Genomic DNA, 18551 nt, shown 5'->3' on the forward strand with positions numbered 1-18551 from the left:
ACACAGAAGTGGATGCTCACAGTCAGCTATTGGATGGATCACAGGCCCCCCCAATGGAGGAGCTAGAGAAAATACCCAAGGAGCTAAAGGGATCTGCAATGTATAAGTGGAACAACAATATGAACTAACCAGTACCCCGCCACCCCCATCCCTGGAGCTTGTGTCTCTAGCTGCATATGAATCAGAAGATGGCCTATTTGGCCGTCAGTCGAAAGAGAGGCCCATTGGTCGTGCAAACTTTATATGCCTCAGTACAGGGGAACGCCAGGGCCAAGAAGTGGAAGTGGGTGGTTGGGGGAGTGGGTGTGGGGGACTTTTGGGATAGCATTGGAAATGTAAATGAAATATATACCCAATTAAAAAAATAAAAAGAAAAGAAAACTATCCTATCTTAAAGGATGATATACCCTATAAAAGGGCAAGAAGCATGCAGAACACCAAATACATTGCACCAGAAAGGAAAGATTCTTTGCCACATCATAATGAAAACACTAAGCATACAGAATGAGGAAAGAATAGTAAGCAGTATAAAGGGGAAAGAGCAAGAAACGTGTAAACGTAGACCAGTTAGAATCACACCGAACTTCTCATTTGGAGACTCCAAAAGCCTGAGGGCCTAGAGAGATGGTAGCACAGATAAATGAATCTAAAAGTTCTACCACAGAACTCCTGCAGCTGAGGGAGGTAGGTGGGAAGGAATCTAGAAGGAGGGGAAAGTATCATCAGGAGATACCGTATGAGAAGAGAGCCTATTTTCAATAATAATAACAAAGAGCAAATGTAGTCACATAACTGTTACAGTTACTTATTGCAAATATGTGTGTGCCTTCTTAAATTTTTATTCTTTATATTCCTTCCAAATTCTACAGGTTTGAACCCACTAACAGAATTGCTCAGGTTTTTACGGACAGATATATATATCAGGAGAAAATGTTTTCATAGAAGAACTGGCAATTTTCAGAAGACAGGGAAAGCAGACCCTTTCCCACAGGCTTCAGTTCCTGGTTGCTGGCTGTGGACCGTTCCTTTATGCTGTTTGCCAGTCTCTGTTAGCTCACATGCAATAGATTGGTGATTCCGTCTCAAGTGACCGTGATAAATATTGATGCTCAAAGAAGTTGACTCTGCAGTTTTCAAAGTGAATACCTTAACACCGTTAATGGCAGGCAGAAGCTTTTGTCTCTCAGGACTTGGTTTTACGGAGCCTAGGAACCCTGCTATAGAATGTTTTTCTGTAAAACTCACCGAGTGGGGAGCAGTAGAAATATCATGGGAAAATTTGGGAATGAGTCTCTCTATCTCTCAAATCAAAGAAATTTGTTCCTGTGAAGGTTCCATTCAAGATCTTTGCGTTGAAGGAACAAGAACATTGCTTGGGAAAGATCATCCTTATTTTGACCATTCTGAAAATGCACTACACCAGAACTAGGTGGTGCAGCTGCAACAGATTAATCATAATAGATATAAATGGTGAGGAGCTAACGATGTCCAGCCTTTAATATTTAAAACACAGCACAACAGATTAGTCATAAAATGCACACACACACACACAAATATATATATATATATATATATATGGATCCAGACACTGATTATCAGTAAATGTGCTGTTGTGACTTTTGGTAAATTGTGACCCCTCTTGGGCTTTTCTATATGCATTTTAGTGTTTGAGTCAAAAATATAAAATTAATATGAACAAAAAAATAACCTTTTGATTTGAAGATGTGATAACATTTACCAGATAAATGAAAAAAATGTATATTACATATTATTGTAAGTATTCCATGTGTGAAGAATTAAAAATGAACTACTTATAAGACTTTTCCTGATGAAAACTAAAATGATTTGAAGTTGTTTTATATAATTTTATAATTTTTAAAATAATAATATATCATTTTCTCCTTTCCCTTCTCTCCCTCATCCCTTCCTATCTTTTCTCCTGCTTTCATTCAAAATTATGACCTCTTTTTCATTAATTGTGATTAGCCCAGAAACTTAGTATACCAAAATATAAGATACAATTTACAAAACACATAAAACTGAAGAAGAACGAAGACCAAAGTGTGGACACTTTGCCCCTTCTTAAAATTGGAAATAATCACCCATGGAAGGAGTTACAGAGACAAAATTTAGAGCTGAGACAAAAGGATGGACCATCTAGAGACTGCCATATCCAGGGATCCATCCCATAATTAGCCTCCAAACGATGACACCATTGCATACACTAGCAAGCGTTTGCTGAAAGGACCCTGATATAGCTGTCTCTTGTGAGACTAGGCTGGGGCCTAGCAAACACAGAAGTGGATGCTCACAGTCAGCTATTGAATGGATCACAGGGCCTCCAATGGAGTAGCTAGAGAAAGTATCCAAGGAGGTAAATAGATCTGCAACCCTGTAGGTGCAACAACATTATGAACTAACCAGTACCCTGGAGCTCTTGACTCTAGCTGCATATGTATCAAAAGATGGCCTAGTCGCCATCACTGGAAAGAGAGGCCCATTGGACTTGCAAACTTTATATGCCCCAGTACAGGGGAACGGCAGGGCCAAAAAAATGGGAATGGGTGGGTAGGGAAGTGGGGGGGGAGGGTATGGGGGACTTTTGGGATAGCATTGGAAATGTAATTGAGCAAAATACATAATAAAAAAATATATAAAAAAATGAAAGTGAAGCTTATTTACACACACACACACACCCCTCACTCACACCACATATAACTTTGAACTATAAGAAAGCACTGTTTTACTGAGTCAAATCTGATATGGCCTGGGTCAAATCAATGGTCTTGGTCTGGGCACATTTTGTTTTCTTTGTTGTGTTTGCAGTGCTTGAAATTGAATTTGGATCTGCACATTTAAGGCAGACAGACAGTACTAACCTGCACCCTGGTGAGGGGCATATTGAGATTTATGCTTTCCACAGTATGATGATATGGCCACATATATTCTGACAGTGGAAAGCATTTGAAACCTGTTGAGACTTGCATGCTGGTAAGATAACAATTGGTCTCTAACTGCACCTCTTAGTTGTGGGGTGAGGGACTCCACTTTTGATCCTCCACACTGGTTGGTGTTTGTCCCCTTGAGTACCTGGAGCGTGCTCAGAACAGACACTCTTAGCGCTACATAAGAGGCCATCCCACACAAGCGGATCTGGATATGAAACTGGGCTTTAGAATGAGAAAGACATCACTATTAAGGAAAACCAGAAAAGCCACTGAAGCCGAGGAAGCAAAGAGCTCTCTGAAAGCTGGATCCCTCCATTGTACCACCTAACAGAACTAGAGAGAGAGATTGTTTCCACAGCTGTTCACTTATTGCTCATGCTGCTTGAGAGTAAGCCCTGGGGTGGGGAAAAAAGTGTCTGTCCGTCGTATTGCTTTCATCTGAAAGAAATAAAAATCATTTTTGTGACTTTTGTATTGGTACTATGTCACAGGAAATTGTGCACAGTATTAATTATACAATTCGGCAGAGAATGAAGGAAAATGTGTTGGTTTTCCACTGACTTGTGCTAAGTATGTTTGTCATTTTCCCGCTTACCATGCAAGTGCCTGCAAAGAGCTTAGCAGCACATTTTGGACCTCTTGACCAACACTAGTTATGAAAGAAGACACCACGCATCCTCCACACAACACCCCAGAAACAGACATCCTGGGAAAGAATGGGAAAGTCTCCTCACCACACTGGGAAGCGTGGTTCACCTTCTCATAGTAGTTTAAAGCAAAACAATGTCAGAAAACTGGCCAAGAGGTTTGCTCTAGAATGCACTCACTTTATTTGTGGTTCATCAGTTCTGAAGGAAAAAAAAATCTACTAGGTTTTCTATGTACAAATTTAGACAGATTGTATAAGGGTTTTAATTAAGATTAAAACTGCAGTCACCGTAATGTTGTATTTCTTTAGAGTAGGTATGTTTTGTGGTATCAAATAAATGAGATTTTTTAAAAGCACTATAATGTAAAGTTTTTTTTTCTAACAATGGTTGATCTATCTTTTAAATCTCATGTTAACCGTGTTTGTCATTTACTGACCTTAGTAGTGTGTCTTGCAGGATACAATACCCCGTGGGTATTGAACATTCTATGTTCAAAATGTCTTAAACTAATTTGCTGAAAGCAAGGTTTCAGGTTGAACTGTGTGTCTTCCAGGAGAGATTTTCATTTCTTACTGTTTTCTGCTTTAGCCAGACAGAGCTCTTTTTCTCAAAGAACCTCCCAGGTCAGCTGCTTATTGAAACTTACTCGGGGTAAAATGCACTTTTAAAAATTATATAAAATTGTTGCAAAAGCTTCTTTCAAAAGTAGAACTTTTCTTTTAGATAACTTCTAAAGTCGGACTCATTTAGTAGCTTAAAGAACGGCTTGGATCAAAATTGTAAAAGCTATGAATTCAGTCTCATAGCTCCTGCCGTTTTCACAGATGATGCCCTTGCCTCTGCCAAGGTTTGAATGAGCACAGCAGGTTTGACTGCCCCTGGCCATGAGTGCCTGCCTCTCCCTGCCTCCTCCTGTCCCTCTTTGCTCCTCCCTGTCTCTCCCTGCCTCTCCCAGCTCACCCCTCCTTGTCCCTCCCTGCCTCTCCTGCCCCCTCCCTGACTCTCCCTGCCTCTGCCTGCCCCTCTTTGCCCCTCTCTGTTTTTGTTACATGCACTTGACTGTTTTTTGCAATGACTATACCAACTTCTGTGCTTGGAAGATTTTGAGGTAAAAGAAATGAAAATTTTTCAAACAGAAAGAGGTCACCTAATTAAATAGCACATGTTGAGGCCATTAAAATCAGAAATGTGAGCAGGAAAGTTTGTGAAATTTTATATCCTGGAACTTCATTAGGTTATTTGCATACTTTTGAAAATTTAACCCAACTTCAAGACACATGGGTGTGATAAAATTCAATTCAATTCAGTTTAGTGCTGATGGCAACCACCTGGTATCAACACATGTGCCAGAGGTCAAAAGCAGTGCCTAGTAAGACTATTTTCATTCCAGAAGCCAGTCTGTACTTTTAGGGGTCTCAGGGGGCCCTGCATTTCTGATCAAATAGATGTAAATGTGAAGGAGTTCCTACAGGTTCCCTTCAGCACAGCCAGTTGCTACAGGGGCCTAGAACCAAATAAAGTATGGCGTGTTTGTTTTTATTTTGGTGTGTGTGTGTGTGTGTGTGTCTGTGTGTCTGTGTGTATTGCTTGTTTGCTTCATTTTTATTATAAAGAACTTTTATCAGGATCAGCCACCTTAAGAGATGTATAAGGTGACTTCTGGGAGGGATCAGCTCAGCTTTTACTTAGCTTTTCTCTGTAGCAACAGCCTCTCACCAATCAGGAAGTTCCAGCAAGCCCAGCTATCTAGAGTTTTAATGTTATTTTTTAATTGTGTAATGATTGATTAACTCATCAGATACAAGATTGAACTCAGTCTCTATCATGGACACATTTCCTAGAATCACTATCTGTTTTTCAATTGTGTGCTGTTAGATTTATGTCTGTGGAAGCACATCCAACCATGCCAACATTCTCATTCTAAAACCACCCAGAAATGTGCATGTTTGCTTTACAAGGTTTCCTGCCTTCTTCTCTGCTGTCACTTCTCATATGGTTGAGAGTAGGTAGAGGCACAGAGACCACCTATGCAGGGAGCCATAGGACACAGAGACTACATCTTGCTTGGCAGCATTCTGTTTATCTCAGACACCTTCACAAGACAGGACCTTTGTCCTGTGTGTTCCCATACAGCCCTAGTCCATACAGTTTTCAGACGAATAACTGTCATTCTCTCCCTTTGAGCACATTTGTACAAATTGCCTTCTTGAATAATGGGAGGCTCATTTTGTTATTACCATATGAATTTAGCCTCTAAAAACAGATTTAAGAGTTGATACAATTCATTAATACAAACATCATTTTAAAGTACATCTTATAACGAAAAACAGACTTTTACTGTTTTCTATTGTGTATATTCCTTTGATGAATGCTTTCATGTAAATACAACTTTGCATACACGTTGAACTCTTTCCCACAGAAACAAGATAAAGTACTAAAATATCAAACACCCGTTTTAATAATACAGAAATTTTCGCCTAAGGTAGTTCACAGGTCAAACAAAATTCTCTAGAAGAAATCTCCAGGATCCCACATTTTAGACAGGCAAACATACTGCTACAGGTAAGAAGTGCAATGAGTTTGTACCCACTGTGCCTGCCCTCTGTAGTCTCCTCCACCAGGGCTCTTCATTAAAGAATGATGCCAGAGTCTATACCAGCATTGCACCACAGCTCACACCTCAGTAGAAAATCTTACGAGAGCTTTGTATGCCCTCAACATAGGCCTAAAATCTGAGGTGGGGGAGAGGGTGAGGCTGGGGTACAACCTCTGAAAGAGGCACAGTGTAAGTCAGTGTGTGCTTGACTATAACCACAGCCATTTGGTCATGTAGATGGATAGATCCACCTAGGCTGCTCTGAGCTTAGCATGGCTGCAAGTGTGGTCCTGTGCTATCTTTGCCAGGCCCTGGTTCTGCCTAGGATTATGGCGGTTCCTTCATTGCTTCTTTGGTGCCTCAGAAGCTGCCAGCCCCCTGAGAAAATGGCTCAGGGTGTTAACTTCTTCCCCAGAAATCTTTGTCTGAAATCTACTTTGCTGTCTTCGCTGTCTACTAAATAAAATGGATAACTCACTAAAGGTCAGGGGCAACTTCCCCACTTAATTATCCTGGTGACAACTGACCTTTATCTTAAAATGTTGTGTTGAATTCCTTCTCTTAGGAGAAGACTAATTTTAGTTGTATCTTACTTTTTCTTCTGTCCAACAAAACCTGGCACATAGAATTCCAAGCTAATGATATATTATATTCAGGGAACATTTAATTTAACATTTAGATTATACAGCCATAGTCTTTGACTTAATTTTCCTCTCTGTAACATCCCAACGCTCCCCCACCCCCATCTCCTACTTTTGTAGCAGTGAAAATGTGGTGTGTCTTAATAGTGTCTATGGCAGGCTACTTGTGTCTCAGAAGTCCAGGCTGTACCAATGTGTGTCCATGGTGCCAAACCTGAATTATCCCATTGTTAATCAGCTGAATCAGCTGCTGTGTTTTCATGTTTTGCAGTGAAACACAGACATCCAAGCTACAAACTAAACCTCAAGTTTACATTAGCTTTTCTTTTTCTTTCTTTCCTATTTGTTTGTTTGGTTTCCTTTCTGCAATTACTGTTGCCAAAGACTCTAGCTTTCTTTTTGTTCCTTTGGCTATCTCTTTTCTATACAGTTTAAAACAGGAAGGTCTATCTTTCAAGGCAATGGAACCTGGAATTCTCCCCCACTGTGGATGTAAACTCAATAAAAGTAAGTTGTAAGAGATGGAAATGAACAGGAGAGAGAGTCTAACACTGCAGACAGTTCAAGTATCCCTGAGCATTGGAAGTGTCTGGCTGCACAGTGCACTTCAATGCATGGGTGTCATTCTTCTTCTGGCTTAGCACATGGCAGTTTTACCTCTAAGCCCTGTGTCCATATTTTCCCCATGGGAGCTATGCAGAAAGGAGAAGGGCGAAGTGCTTTCCAGTTTATTCAGTTAACACTCAGCTTTCCAGCATCTTCATTGTTTACTTATACTGCCATCTGTTACACAGAACTAATCTAATGAACACACACACACACACACACAATACAGAGATGATGTAAGTTTAGTTGTCTCACTTATACACTGAAGAAAGCTAGGGTTTTGCTGATAAGGAGATAGGAAAATCTATTGTGACTGTCTTAGTTCCTTTCCTAGGGACTATTTCTCCCTCTCTGCATTCCTTACGTGTCTGATGTTCTATGTGTAGGGCTAATGCCTCATAAGCATTTCCTCTTCCAAGTTAGTGTGTTTATTGGTGCTGTCCTTGCCCAGCCCATGTTTAGACAGTCATGGTGGTAAAATTTTATGGGTATAGCTCTGACATTTCTAGAAGACACAAACTCTCTGTTTCCCTGGCTATTAGAATATTTCCATATTCTAGTAGAATATTCTAATACATATATATGTGTATATATGTGTGTATATATGTATGTATATATACATATACATGTGTTTGTATATGTATATATGAATGTGCATATATATATATATACATATATATATATGCGTTGGCTCTGTTTTCCACAACTCTGTGATTTGAATTTTATGTATATTTTGTTCCCTTTTTCCATGCTATCCATGTTTCTCTTTAGAGGTGTGCTTTGATTATATTTTTATTTTTCTAGTATATTTTGACTTTGTAGTTTAAAAGAGTTCTATAGTTAAAATAAGCTATTTTAAGCTGAAAATAATTTTGATCTTATAAAAAAATATTCTCTTTACTTTCCATATTTTGTGCTCTGGTGTCATAATTTGTATATTTTTACATTTTCAATCGAGTAAAAAAAACTGAAGCTATCTTTTAAACCTTCATACTAAATACATAATTCATGTATATGCAGTGTTTATAAAACATGACTTATCAGAATTTAACTGTATGTATATTACCAGTGTGCTTTATTCTCTCATCTGTTTTCATGTTAATAAACTACTGAGAAATGGGTTTCTCTTTAAGCTTGAAGGATTCCCTTCATCATGTATTTAATTTTTAAAGAGAGTTTTGAGGATAACTCTAAGAGTTGCTTGTCCATGAAAATCTTCATCTGTTTCTCATACCATATGAAGTGTGTCTGGTTGGGATGTGTATGTTCATACTCTTGTGCTGTATGAATAAATCATTGTCTGTCTTCTAGAGTGGGAAACTTCTTCCAAGAGGTCTACCACTGAGCCGGATGGTAGTCCCTTATATGTGAAGTGCATTTCCTTGGTGATTTCATAAGCTCCCTTTGTCTTTCGTTTTTGACCATTTGATTACAATATATAGTGATGCAGTCTTGACTGGACCGAGACTGTGTAGCTTGTCCTTTCTGTGGCTAGGCATTTAAATCCATCCGTAGATTTGAGAAGTTAAGTCTATTATCGAGTTAAATGATCTTTATGTCCACTGTTGGTATCATCTTCCTTACTCTTAAAATTAAAACATCTGTTCTTTGTTCTTCCCCTATAAATCATCTGTGCTTTATCAGCCATTTAGGTTATTCTCTACATTTATTTGTGGATAATACATATGTTTTTCCACTATGGTAAATGTTGCTGCTAACTTTTTATTTTGTTCATTTTATTGCCAACTAAAAATATCTCTACATTAATTTTAATAATTTCAACGTATTAATTTTTATATCTTGATTTTATTAAATTCTCTTAATCATCTCTGAGTTTCCATAAATAATAAATTTAAAATTATTTTCAGCCACTTTATCAGTCTCTGGGGCAAATGTTGAAGGATTATTATGTCTGTGGTAATATACCTCTTAGTTTTTGTTACAGTTCTTGTTATTGTATGTTGATGTCTGTGTGTTCCATTGAGCAATTGTTTCTGGTAGGTTTTACAAACTACTCTTGATGGAGTTATACTTTGCTATCTCTTTCCCAGTGGAGCAGGCAGGCGCTAGGGAGACTGGCAGCTATGTAGTCTCTTTCAACCACTTGAGAGGTCAGTGAGTGAGAAGAAGACAGGAATACTCCAGAGATGCTTAGCTGCCTTGAAGCTGTATGTCTGCTGTGGCAGTGAATGGTGTTGAGTGTGGTAATCAGAGGCGGGGAAAATCAGTGTTTTTCTTCTGACCAGGTAGAAAAATTATGGTTGAGAGTGTCCTTTTGGCACTGGGTTTGTCTTTCATGCCACTTCTCAGTGCTTGCAGCATCAGCCCGATAGAGAATCACTTACAGAACTGATGCCTGAGCACAGAGACCCATGGGTGGGCTGTTCCTTGGGTGTTAGGGCAGTGATTGACTATTTTTTGGTAGCAGTATACACATAGCAGTGCTGTGAATAGAAATCTAAATATGCTAGCTAGAGCCCAGATTGTAAGCACTGAGGTCTAAAAGACCAATGCAAACTGATGTACTATGGCAGTGGCCTATTGCAACATATAGGGATATATATTGCAGCCATACGACCCAGGTAGGAATGCAGCCGGCCTGTATTTGGGAAAGGCATTAACTATTGTGGCAACATTCTTGAAGCCTCAAGGTGTTCTGTCACATCTAAGAGAGGCAGGTGGGTCTCCTTACATGACTGTTTTTTGAAGTATTCATTTATTTTCATTGGACTGTATCTATATAATTGGGTTTGTAGGGCTACCGCTTTGAGGAGTAAACACCTCTGACTCTGCAAACAGTTTCTTCCATTTACATTGTCATCACAGCATGCTCCATTGATAAATGTTTCCAACACATTCTTTTTCCCCTGACCCCAACTGCAATACTTTCTGTAATGAACTTCAGCAAAACTGCATAAGACATCCCTAGTTAAGATCTGTAGACTTGGAGTTCTAATTAATGTACCTCTGTGGCTCTGTATTGCCTGTAAAATAGTGATAAGCATTCAGCTTACCTCCTAGGACTTCTAGACTTACTTCTTAATTAATAGGGAGATAATGAAGCAAGCCTATTCTTCTACACTGATCCCTCTCTCTATTCTCTTGAGTTTGCCATTGCACCTCTTAGGCCTTCGTCCTTGCTTATGCTTAGCCTACAAGGCCACATCTGTACTCCTGTCCACCTGTGCAATTCTATACAATCTAGTAGTACCCTCTGACCTGTGTAGATTCAGAATTAGAAGACAGCTAGTTACCTAATATCTTCAGTCTACCTGTTTTACCTCCATACATGTCCCTAAACTTCTACCCAGAAAAATTATTCTGTCATCCTTGGCAGGAGTGTTATGCATTGAAATTCATAGACACAATATTGAATTCAACACTACGCTGGTATGTGTAAAAGTGTTCCTGAGCACTTGAGATGTTTGCTAGTAAGTAATTACATGCAAATAGGCAACGACGGGTAATATTCCTAATTCAAATTCTCCAGGCCTGACGTATTTTGTAATTTAGAATTTTAACTCTTTAGATGTTTTCATGTGTGGATTGCTATCGATACTCAGGTGAGGGCAGGTGAAATATATATAAGGCTAGAGTCTGTGATTTGGCAAGGAAAAAGGAAGGTAGGACAGAGAGTTTCAGAGAGAGAGGATAGGAGACGGACTGACAGAAGGACAGAGAAGGTGAAGGAAGAGGATGATCCCAATTTATGTAGCTTTAGATAGCCACAGGTAGCTATGAATATCATAGAGGGGATAGAATAATATAGGACAATTTGTACAGTCTAGGTGGGCAGCTTGTATAAATATCAATTGGCTCTGAGTTCATTGTGTGGGCGTTTTGTGAGTTGAGAATTGATTGATATAAATTCGACTGATAAATTACAAGCCTCTAGAGTTTTGATTTTAGTGGGTTATGGGGATTTGTGACAGCTAGCCTCAGGAGGGGGACAGATGACTGGAAATGGGAACCCGGGGCGGGGGAGGGCACTGAGACTGCACAGCCAGAGAGTAGCCAGCGATAGTGTGGATTAATTTTTTTTATTTGGTACACGCAACATACATGTACCTAATAAGATACTTTAGAAGTGGAATACAGTTATTACCATGGAATTGCTTCATGTTATAAATACTTTATGTACACAGCCTGAAAATAATTTCACATAGCATATCCATCTACACCTACTGTGACTACAATATATCATATGAGGTTACTAATGGGAATTTCCATTTACATTATGTTCTGATCTAAAACATACTTGAATTTAAGACATTTGCAATAGAATTTGAGGAATAATATATCTAACAATGGTCAAAAATGATTTGAAACTATATAAGCCATCAAGCAGAAATATTCACCATGTTTTTAAAATCTTAAATACTTGTGTCTTTCTTCCCACTCCCCTAATCTAGTTGTCTCCCAATTCCACCAATCAAAGATGCAGGAAGAGAGATGGCATTAAATAAATCAGAAATTTTTCTTTTGTCTGACTGTGTAACCCTATGTAGTCATTTTCTGATCTGAGCCACACAGTGTTTTAAGAATCTTATTGTTTCCCCTTAGGATCGAGGCATTTATGATGTGACACGCTATGAAAATATTTTCTCCCTGTTTCGGATTTTGGAACAGCTTCTTCAACAGGAACCGCAGGGAGATCCCACTGCACACATGGATCCCAGCATCCCAGAAATCCAGACATTTCTTCAGAAGCATGATGAAGTCATCTTCCGACTTTCTGATGCCTTTCCTTTATTTGCCTTTTACTTATGGAGGCTCGGTGTTCTCTTGAACTCAGCAGAGATGGAAACTGCTAAGAATGAATCGTTGCCTTAGCAGTTTTCCATATATCAGAAAATGGTGTGCTTCAGTATTTTTCAAAAAAGAAAAAGTTTTTAAATGAGTATTTTAAATTGATTGACCAATCGAATCATTAATTCAATTTAGTGATAGGTCTTCTATATAAGAGCTGATGAACCACTGTTCTATATTATAATCAGGCAATTTCAGTTGACAATGCTCCCCTATGCTCATGGATTATATCTTATTTCACTCAACAGTCTAGCTCTAGTCTCTAAAACAACCCATTTCATAAAATACAATAAATTGTCAAAGATTTCCATCTGATGTAAATTTCATTACAAATTGTAATGAAATAAAGCTTAAACTTCTGTCATTTTACACACTTAAATACAAGTAAATGGTAAAAAAATAAAATGTATTATTATATAGCTCTACTCAAATCATTTTTCTCTTAAGAATAGTGCTGTAGAAAAAGAAAAGGCTTTGGAATCCAGTGGCTTTTAATTTTACTTAATCAACATGTTTGTAAAGTATTTTTGAAGTGTTAATTAGTTCTTTAAAAATGTCCGTTTTTAAAACAATTTTTCTGTTGATTATAAATGCTATTGTTCCTTTAATTGTTTAAATGTAGTAAAGTTGTGTATTAGTAAGTCATCAGGGATGCTTTTATAAATTTTAATATCCTACAATAAATACACATTATACTTATTAAAAGTACTGGTTGAATTTTTTCATTACACAATTTCCTTTACTTCATTTCAGTTATTAAAATTGTAACAGACAATCTTAATGAGCACACATTTTGCACTTTCCTATTGTGCAGATTAAAGGAAATCTAATGTAATTCTCTTTCCTTTGTTAATTATGTCTAATTCTGTTTTATAAGGTAATTATCATTTTCAGATGCCATTAGTACTAGAAAAGTTATCCTTGCTAATTCTTTCTACAATGTATATAAAATTATGCCATATTCTAGTATTAATTTTGAAGGATTTTTTTTTAAACCAGCAGATCTCTTCTCTCCTAGAAATGGCTACATAAACAAGACCTGAAAATGACCATATCAGTGGACATAGTAACATGGAAGAGACAAAATTTCATGGGCTCACACTCCTAGATAAAGAACTAAAGACAAGCCGGGCGTGGTGGCTCACACCTTTAATCCCAGCACTCGGGAGACAGAGGCAGGCGTATTTCTGAGTTCGAGGCCAGTCTGGTCTACAAAGTGAGTTCCAGGGCAGCCACGGCTATACAGAGAAACCCTGTCTCAAAAAACCAAAAAAAACAAAAAAAAAAACCTAAAGACTACTGGAGAAGGTAGAATTAGCCTGTCCCAGGGGTGAGCCCCCTTATTTGATATCCAGTACAGAGCGGTTCACCCTGAAACCTTACAAACAAACAAATCAGACTCAGCCAGTGTATTTGTGAATGTATGTATGTATGTATAAACAATAACAAAGAAAAAGAGGCCATCAACTTGAATGGGAAAATGTTCCGAGGGTTGACGTGAAGGTTACTGAGAGAGACTGCTGGGAGCAAAAGGAGGTGATTTGGTAATAGTTCCAAGATATGTAAGTTAGTTAATATCATTCCAGAATATGATGTTTTGTTTTGTTTTGCTTAAAAACTCACTCTGAGAAAGGAGTTATACTGTCATTCTGAATACCCAGTGTAGTCAGTTTCTGACTAATAAACTGGCTTTAAACTTTGGAAAAAAAATTTAAAACTCTCCATCATTTACATTTTACATGGGGATGGTGCTGCCTTTTTGTCCCCCTGCCCCATTCAGCCAGGACCTTGAGCAGCCCTGGGATGACTGGGAGGACCTAACACTGACCTGGTCCCTTCTACCATTGTCCATGATCATGAAGGATTTGCCACAGCTGTGTGGGTGTTTTTTCTTGCCACTTGATAAAATCTAAGACATTCACAAGAGACTGGGCTGGGCAACTTACCTTCTTCTAAGTACAGCTGTGTGACATAAATAGGCTTTCTTTCTTTTTAAGAATAAATGAAGTCTAGTAGAGATTTCCAATTGATGCTATTTATTTAAGTGGCATAGATAAAAATAGACAATATGACTAACATTTCCTGAGGATAAAGCACTCTAAGTCTTTAAGCATGCAAAGATCAAGATCAGACATCCATACATGGATTAGAGTTAATTCCCAAGTCTTAAACTTAGAAATAAATAAAACATTTGAGCATAGCTTATGCTGGCTGGCTCCAAAATCAAACCATTTTTTTTCAGTCAGAAGAAAAATATCTCTATTTCATGACTGGAATTCATAGGATGATTCTATTTTCCGGGTATGATGTGTGGATATAGGTGCGGATGTGTTGCTATGTAGATATGCATGCATGTGGATGGGAAGGTGAGTGAGGGTCATGCCTCGGGGTCAGTCCTCCTTGGCTGTTTCCAGGGTGTTGCTTTGTTTCTTTGTTTGAGAAAGGGCCTCTCACTGGCCCTGAGAGCTTTCAGATAATGTATGTGGGGCTGGTGAGCAAGCTCGGGGGAGCTTCTCCCTAGGCTTTTCCAGTGTGTGGATTGTTAACACGAGGCTTCCTGGCTTTTTACATGGGGTTGAACTCAGGTTGTCATGCTTATCAGTTAAGCACTGCACCAACTGAGCTGTCCATTCCCATGTTTGATCTTTCTAAATCATTGTATGAAGTAAGAAAATGTCTTGTACCTGTGTCACAGAGAAAAAAGTGGGCAGAATTAATTTAAAATGCATCCGTGGTTATTAGTGGTGTGTTCCCCAGAGTAGCTTTTTTTTAGGTATCTCTTGTTCTCATCTTTTCCTGACATCTGGAAAAGGCATGTAAGGCCTGTCATTGCCCTCTGCTTGTCAAAGGGCACTACACATATTTTCAGTTCTGCCATATTGAAACAGGAGTACAGTGTAGAAGGTACAGAGAAAAGACTGAGGAAGTCAAGAGAAGACAGGGTCTTCACTAAGTCATCTTACAACATAGGATGGGTGATTCACATTTTTCTCATAATAGCATCTGCCTTCCAGTTTTAAAGTATAAAGAACAAAGGTATCTTTACCATTAGGAGAATATGTTTCTGTTAAATGTGTGCCTAAATGATAAGGCAAAACTGTGAATTTAACTACTACTACTACTACTACTACTACTTATGATTATGATTATTATTTTTAAATACTGTGTAGCATTGGAACTTCTGTGTTGCCTGGCTCGATGAAAGTCTGTCAGTGGAAGAGTATAGTACTTGGACTTAAAAATGAGGATACCACCCTGTGTCTATCATATGAATAAAACTTGATCATTAGTAGTTTTAAAAGGAGAATCTCACCATAGGCTTGCCCATGTGAAGTGACATGCAGAAATTGCTTTGTGAACTCGGAAGTGAAAATGATACTAAGAGAAGCAGGTGCTCCTGTAATGTTTGGTGTGGGCCAGGGAGTTGTCTTCCTGCAATCCCAGTCGATATTATGAGGTCATTTGGTCACACTTTATAGCTGGGGAACAGGGAACATAAATGGCTTGTCCACAGTCACAGGGTGGGAGACTGTTATATTTTAGTTTTTCAAAGTTTATTCTACTCTGTGTTATCTACCAGCAGTTAAAATGGACTCATAGTTTAGAAATACTAATATGCAATTCATACTTTTAAAGTCTATTTAATGCTCACCGTGATGAATATAATAGTCAACAAATTAACTTTTAATTAGCAATATTTCTGCAGATTTCATAATTTGCAATGTACTTGAGTTTCATTAAGCTTGCTGCCACAGGTAAACCATCCTTTAGAATTCTAGAGGAAATGAACTTTGAAGACAGGGATGCATGTATCAAACTGCTTTTTTCCCAGTCAGGGTGCTGTAGAATAGATTCCAGGTACCATCACATTAGAGAGATGACTTGTATGCACTAGGTCCATGGTAGAGTTCCTGCCTTAGCTTGTGATTACCATTCTGGATCCCTGTTGGATCTGCATTCTAACCTTCCCTTTGGCTGGGAATACAACACAACTGTTAGCTTTCTTTTGTAGACATCATTCTAATTTCTGTGAGTTTCCCTCCTCTTTGTGCCATCTTTTAGAATAACAAATGGAGATGCAGGTTTTTCCCTGTATAAATGTCATCACGTGATATGACCTAGGCCTTTGTAAATGTCTCTCTGGAATTTTGATCCTGTATGAGATTAGCAAAGAATATGCCAGCAAGATTTTTTTGATATAGCTGTCTCTTGTGAGGCTATGCCAATGCCTGGCAAATACAGAAGTGGATGCTCACAGTCATCTATTGGATGGAACACAGGGCCCCTAATAAAGGAGCTAGAGAAAGTACCCAAGGAGCTAAAGGGGTATGCAACCCTATAGGTAAAACAACAATATGAACTAACCAGTACCCCCCAGATCTGTGTCTCTAGTTGCATATGTAGCAGAGGATGGCCTAGTCGGCCACCATTGGGCAGAGAGGCCCTTGGTCTTTCAAAGATCATATGCCCCAATTCAGGGGAATGCCAGGGCCAGGAAGCAGGAGTTGGTGGGTTGGGGAACAGGGGAAGGGTATAGGGGACATTTGGGATAGCATTTGAAATGTAAATGAAGAAAATATCTAATTAAAAAAAGATTAGCAAAGATAGTTGTAGTTCATGAAAATGGGGACACTAGATTCATAAGGTTATTACAGCAGGGTGGGGTTTTCTTGTCTCTTTTTACCCTAATCCTCTAATGTCAATTGAATGTATGAAATATTATATTTTCTTTACAGATGACATCTATTTTGTAGCCCCACTAGTGAGAGACACTTGAACCACTGGTGCCCAAACAATATGCTCATTAAAGAGTTTGGTCCCACTTATACCCTGTATAAAACAGCTACAGCAAACAGCTATTTTTTCCTGTAGTTCTTCCATACTTTACCTGACATAACAGCCACAAAGTGACAACTCCATCAACCAAACTACATCTCCTTTGAACCATAACATTATGAGTCACCTTGAATAAATACTGTGGGCTTGTTAAGGCACAAAATACCAGACATTAAGCTCTCTGAGCATGGTCTGTTTGTCCTTGAGTTACATAGTCCCTTAATTTTATTAATTTCAATGTCATCACCAATCTGCTCTTCTGTCAGTAGACATCAAATAAACCCCCACTTACCTGTGGGTGTCATATGGAGCATGTGAGCACAATCAAGGCAGAAATGTACAGTTGGCTCCATTAATCAACAAGTCAGACAATCCTTTTTGTATATTTGAACAAGCAAGAAGATTTGAGTATGAGATGCAGGCATGAAAGAAATATTAAGGAGTGATATCCAGGAACATTTTTTTTATAAACTGGCCAAATCTACTTTTAAAATGATGTGAGTGTGCTCTTCATTGGCCTTTAATTTTTAACACTCAAGAAGAGTCCACAGAAGCTTATAGCTAAGTATTTCTTTCTGGTATATAGTAAGTGATCAGTAATTGCAGATAACATTGTGATGTTGGTTTGTAAGTACACTGTTGATTTTCCTGATCTCATGTGGAAGCTGGAAACATTGCAGTTGATGCTGAAGTGGTAATATAACCCCATCATTCATGGGGTGGAGCTATGAATGAGTTCTACATGCGGAGGTAGGTGAATACACATCTGAAGAAACCACTGCCATTCCTATTCTCTACTTCATGCACAGGTGACTGAAATGCCTGGATGTACAGGTACTGTGTTCTCTCTTGTTGCTGTCTTCTTTCTAGATCCTGGTTCCTACATAGACTGAGCTGAAAATTGAGTAGTGGTTTTGTTGAGAAAAATACTAAAACTGTGGATAACTTATAAATAAAACACCAGTAAAAAGCATATCAAATTCACTATGGATTAAGCTGAGTTTTTGTTCACACCAAAAACATTATTTCCATATATAAAATGCTTTAAAAAAAACCTAAAGGATTCTAATTTCTAGTTACCCTGTTTACAAATGAATCATTTTGTCTCAGCAGACTGTTGATGGAAACTTCAAATCCTTTCTATCTCCACTTGATCTATTTTTAATAAAGTCACTGAAGAGCAGCTCTGCACCAAGAATCACATAAAGATCAGTGACAGGAGTGTCCTATTTATTTCCCTTCCTTCAGTGTCTGAAAGGGAATGATGTTTTGTGAAGACAGGACCTAGATTCTGGCATTATTCAGACAATGAAAAAAAATAGATACAGGATTTCCATGCTATGTATAGGCAGTATTCACTCACCATTGAGCAATAAAAGTTTACTTCCATAAATCATTTCCTATAAGACACATTTGAGTGTAAAAGAAAGCACCAAATGCCTAATATACCACAATGTTGTTTCAG

At 38.3% G+C, this 18551-nt stretch overlaps 1 protein-coding gene across 2 annotated transcripts in view; it reads left to right on the forward strand.

Moving 5' to 3' along the window:
* Positions 1–13517, forward strand: part of Mei4 (meiotic double-stranded break formation protein 4) — a 151824-nt gene extending 138307 nt beyond the window's left edge. The window contains exon 5 of one of the 2 annotated variants that reach the window (XM_021173376.1): positions 12005–13517. In XM_021173376.1, the coding sequence (XP_021029035.1) occupies positions 12005–12274 (270 nt within the window). In that variant the 3' untranslated portion in view covers positions 12275–13517. The remainder of the gene's footprint in view (positions 1–12004) is intronic. The other variant, XM_029481941.1, reaches the window with a different exon arrangement.
* Positions 13518–18551: the final 5034 nt, after the last annotated feature.

This window comes from Mus caroli, chromosome 9 (assembly GCF_900094665.2).
Source record: "Mus caroli chromosome 9, CAROLI_EIJ_v1.1, whole genome shotgun sequence".
NCBI classification, from domain to species: Eukaryota; Metazoa; Chordata; class Mammalia; order Rodentia; family Muridae; genus Mus; species Mus caroli.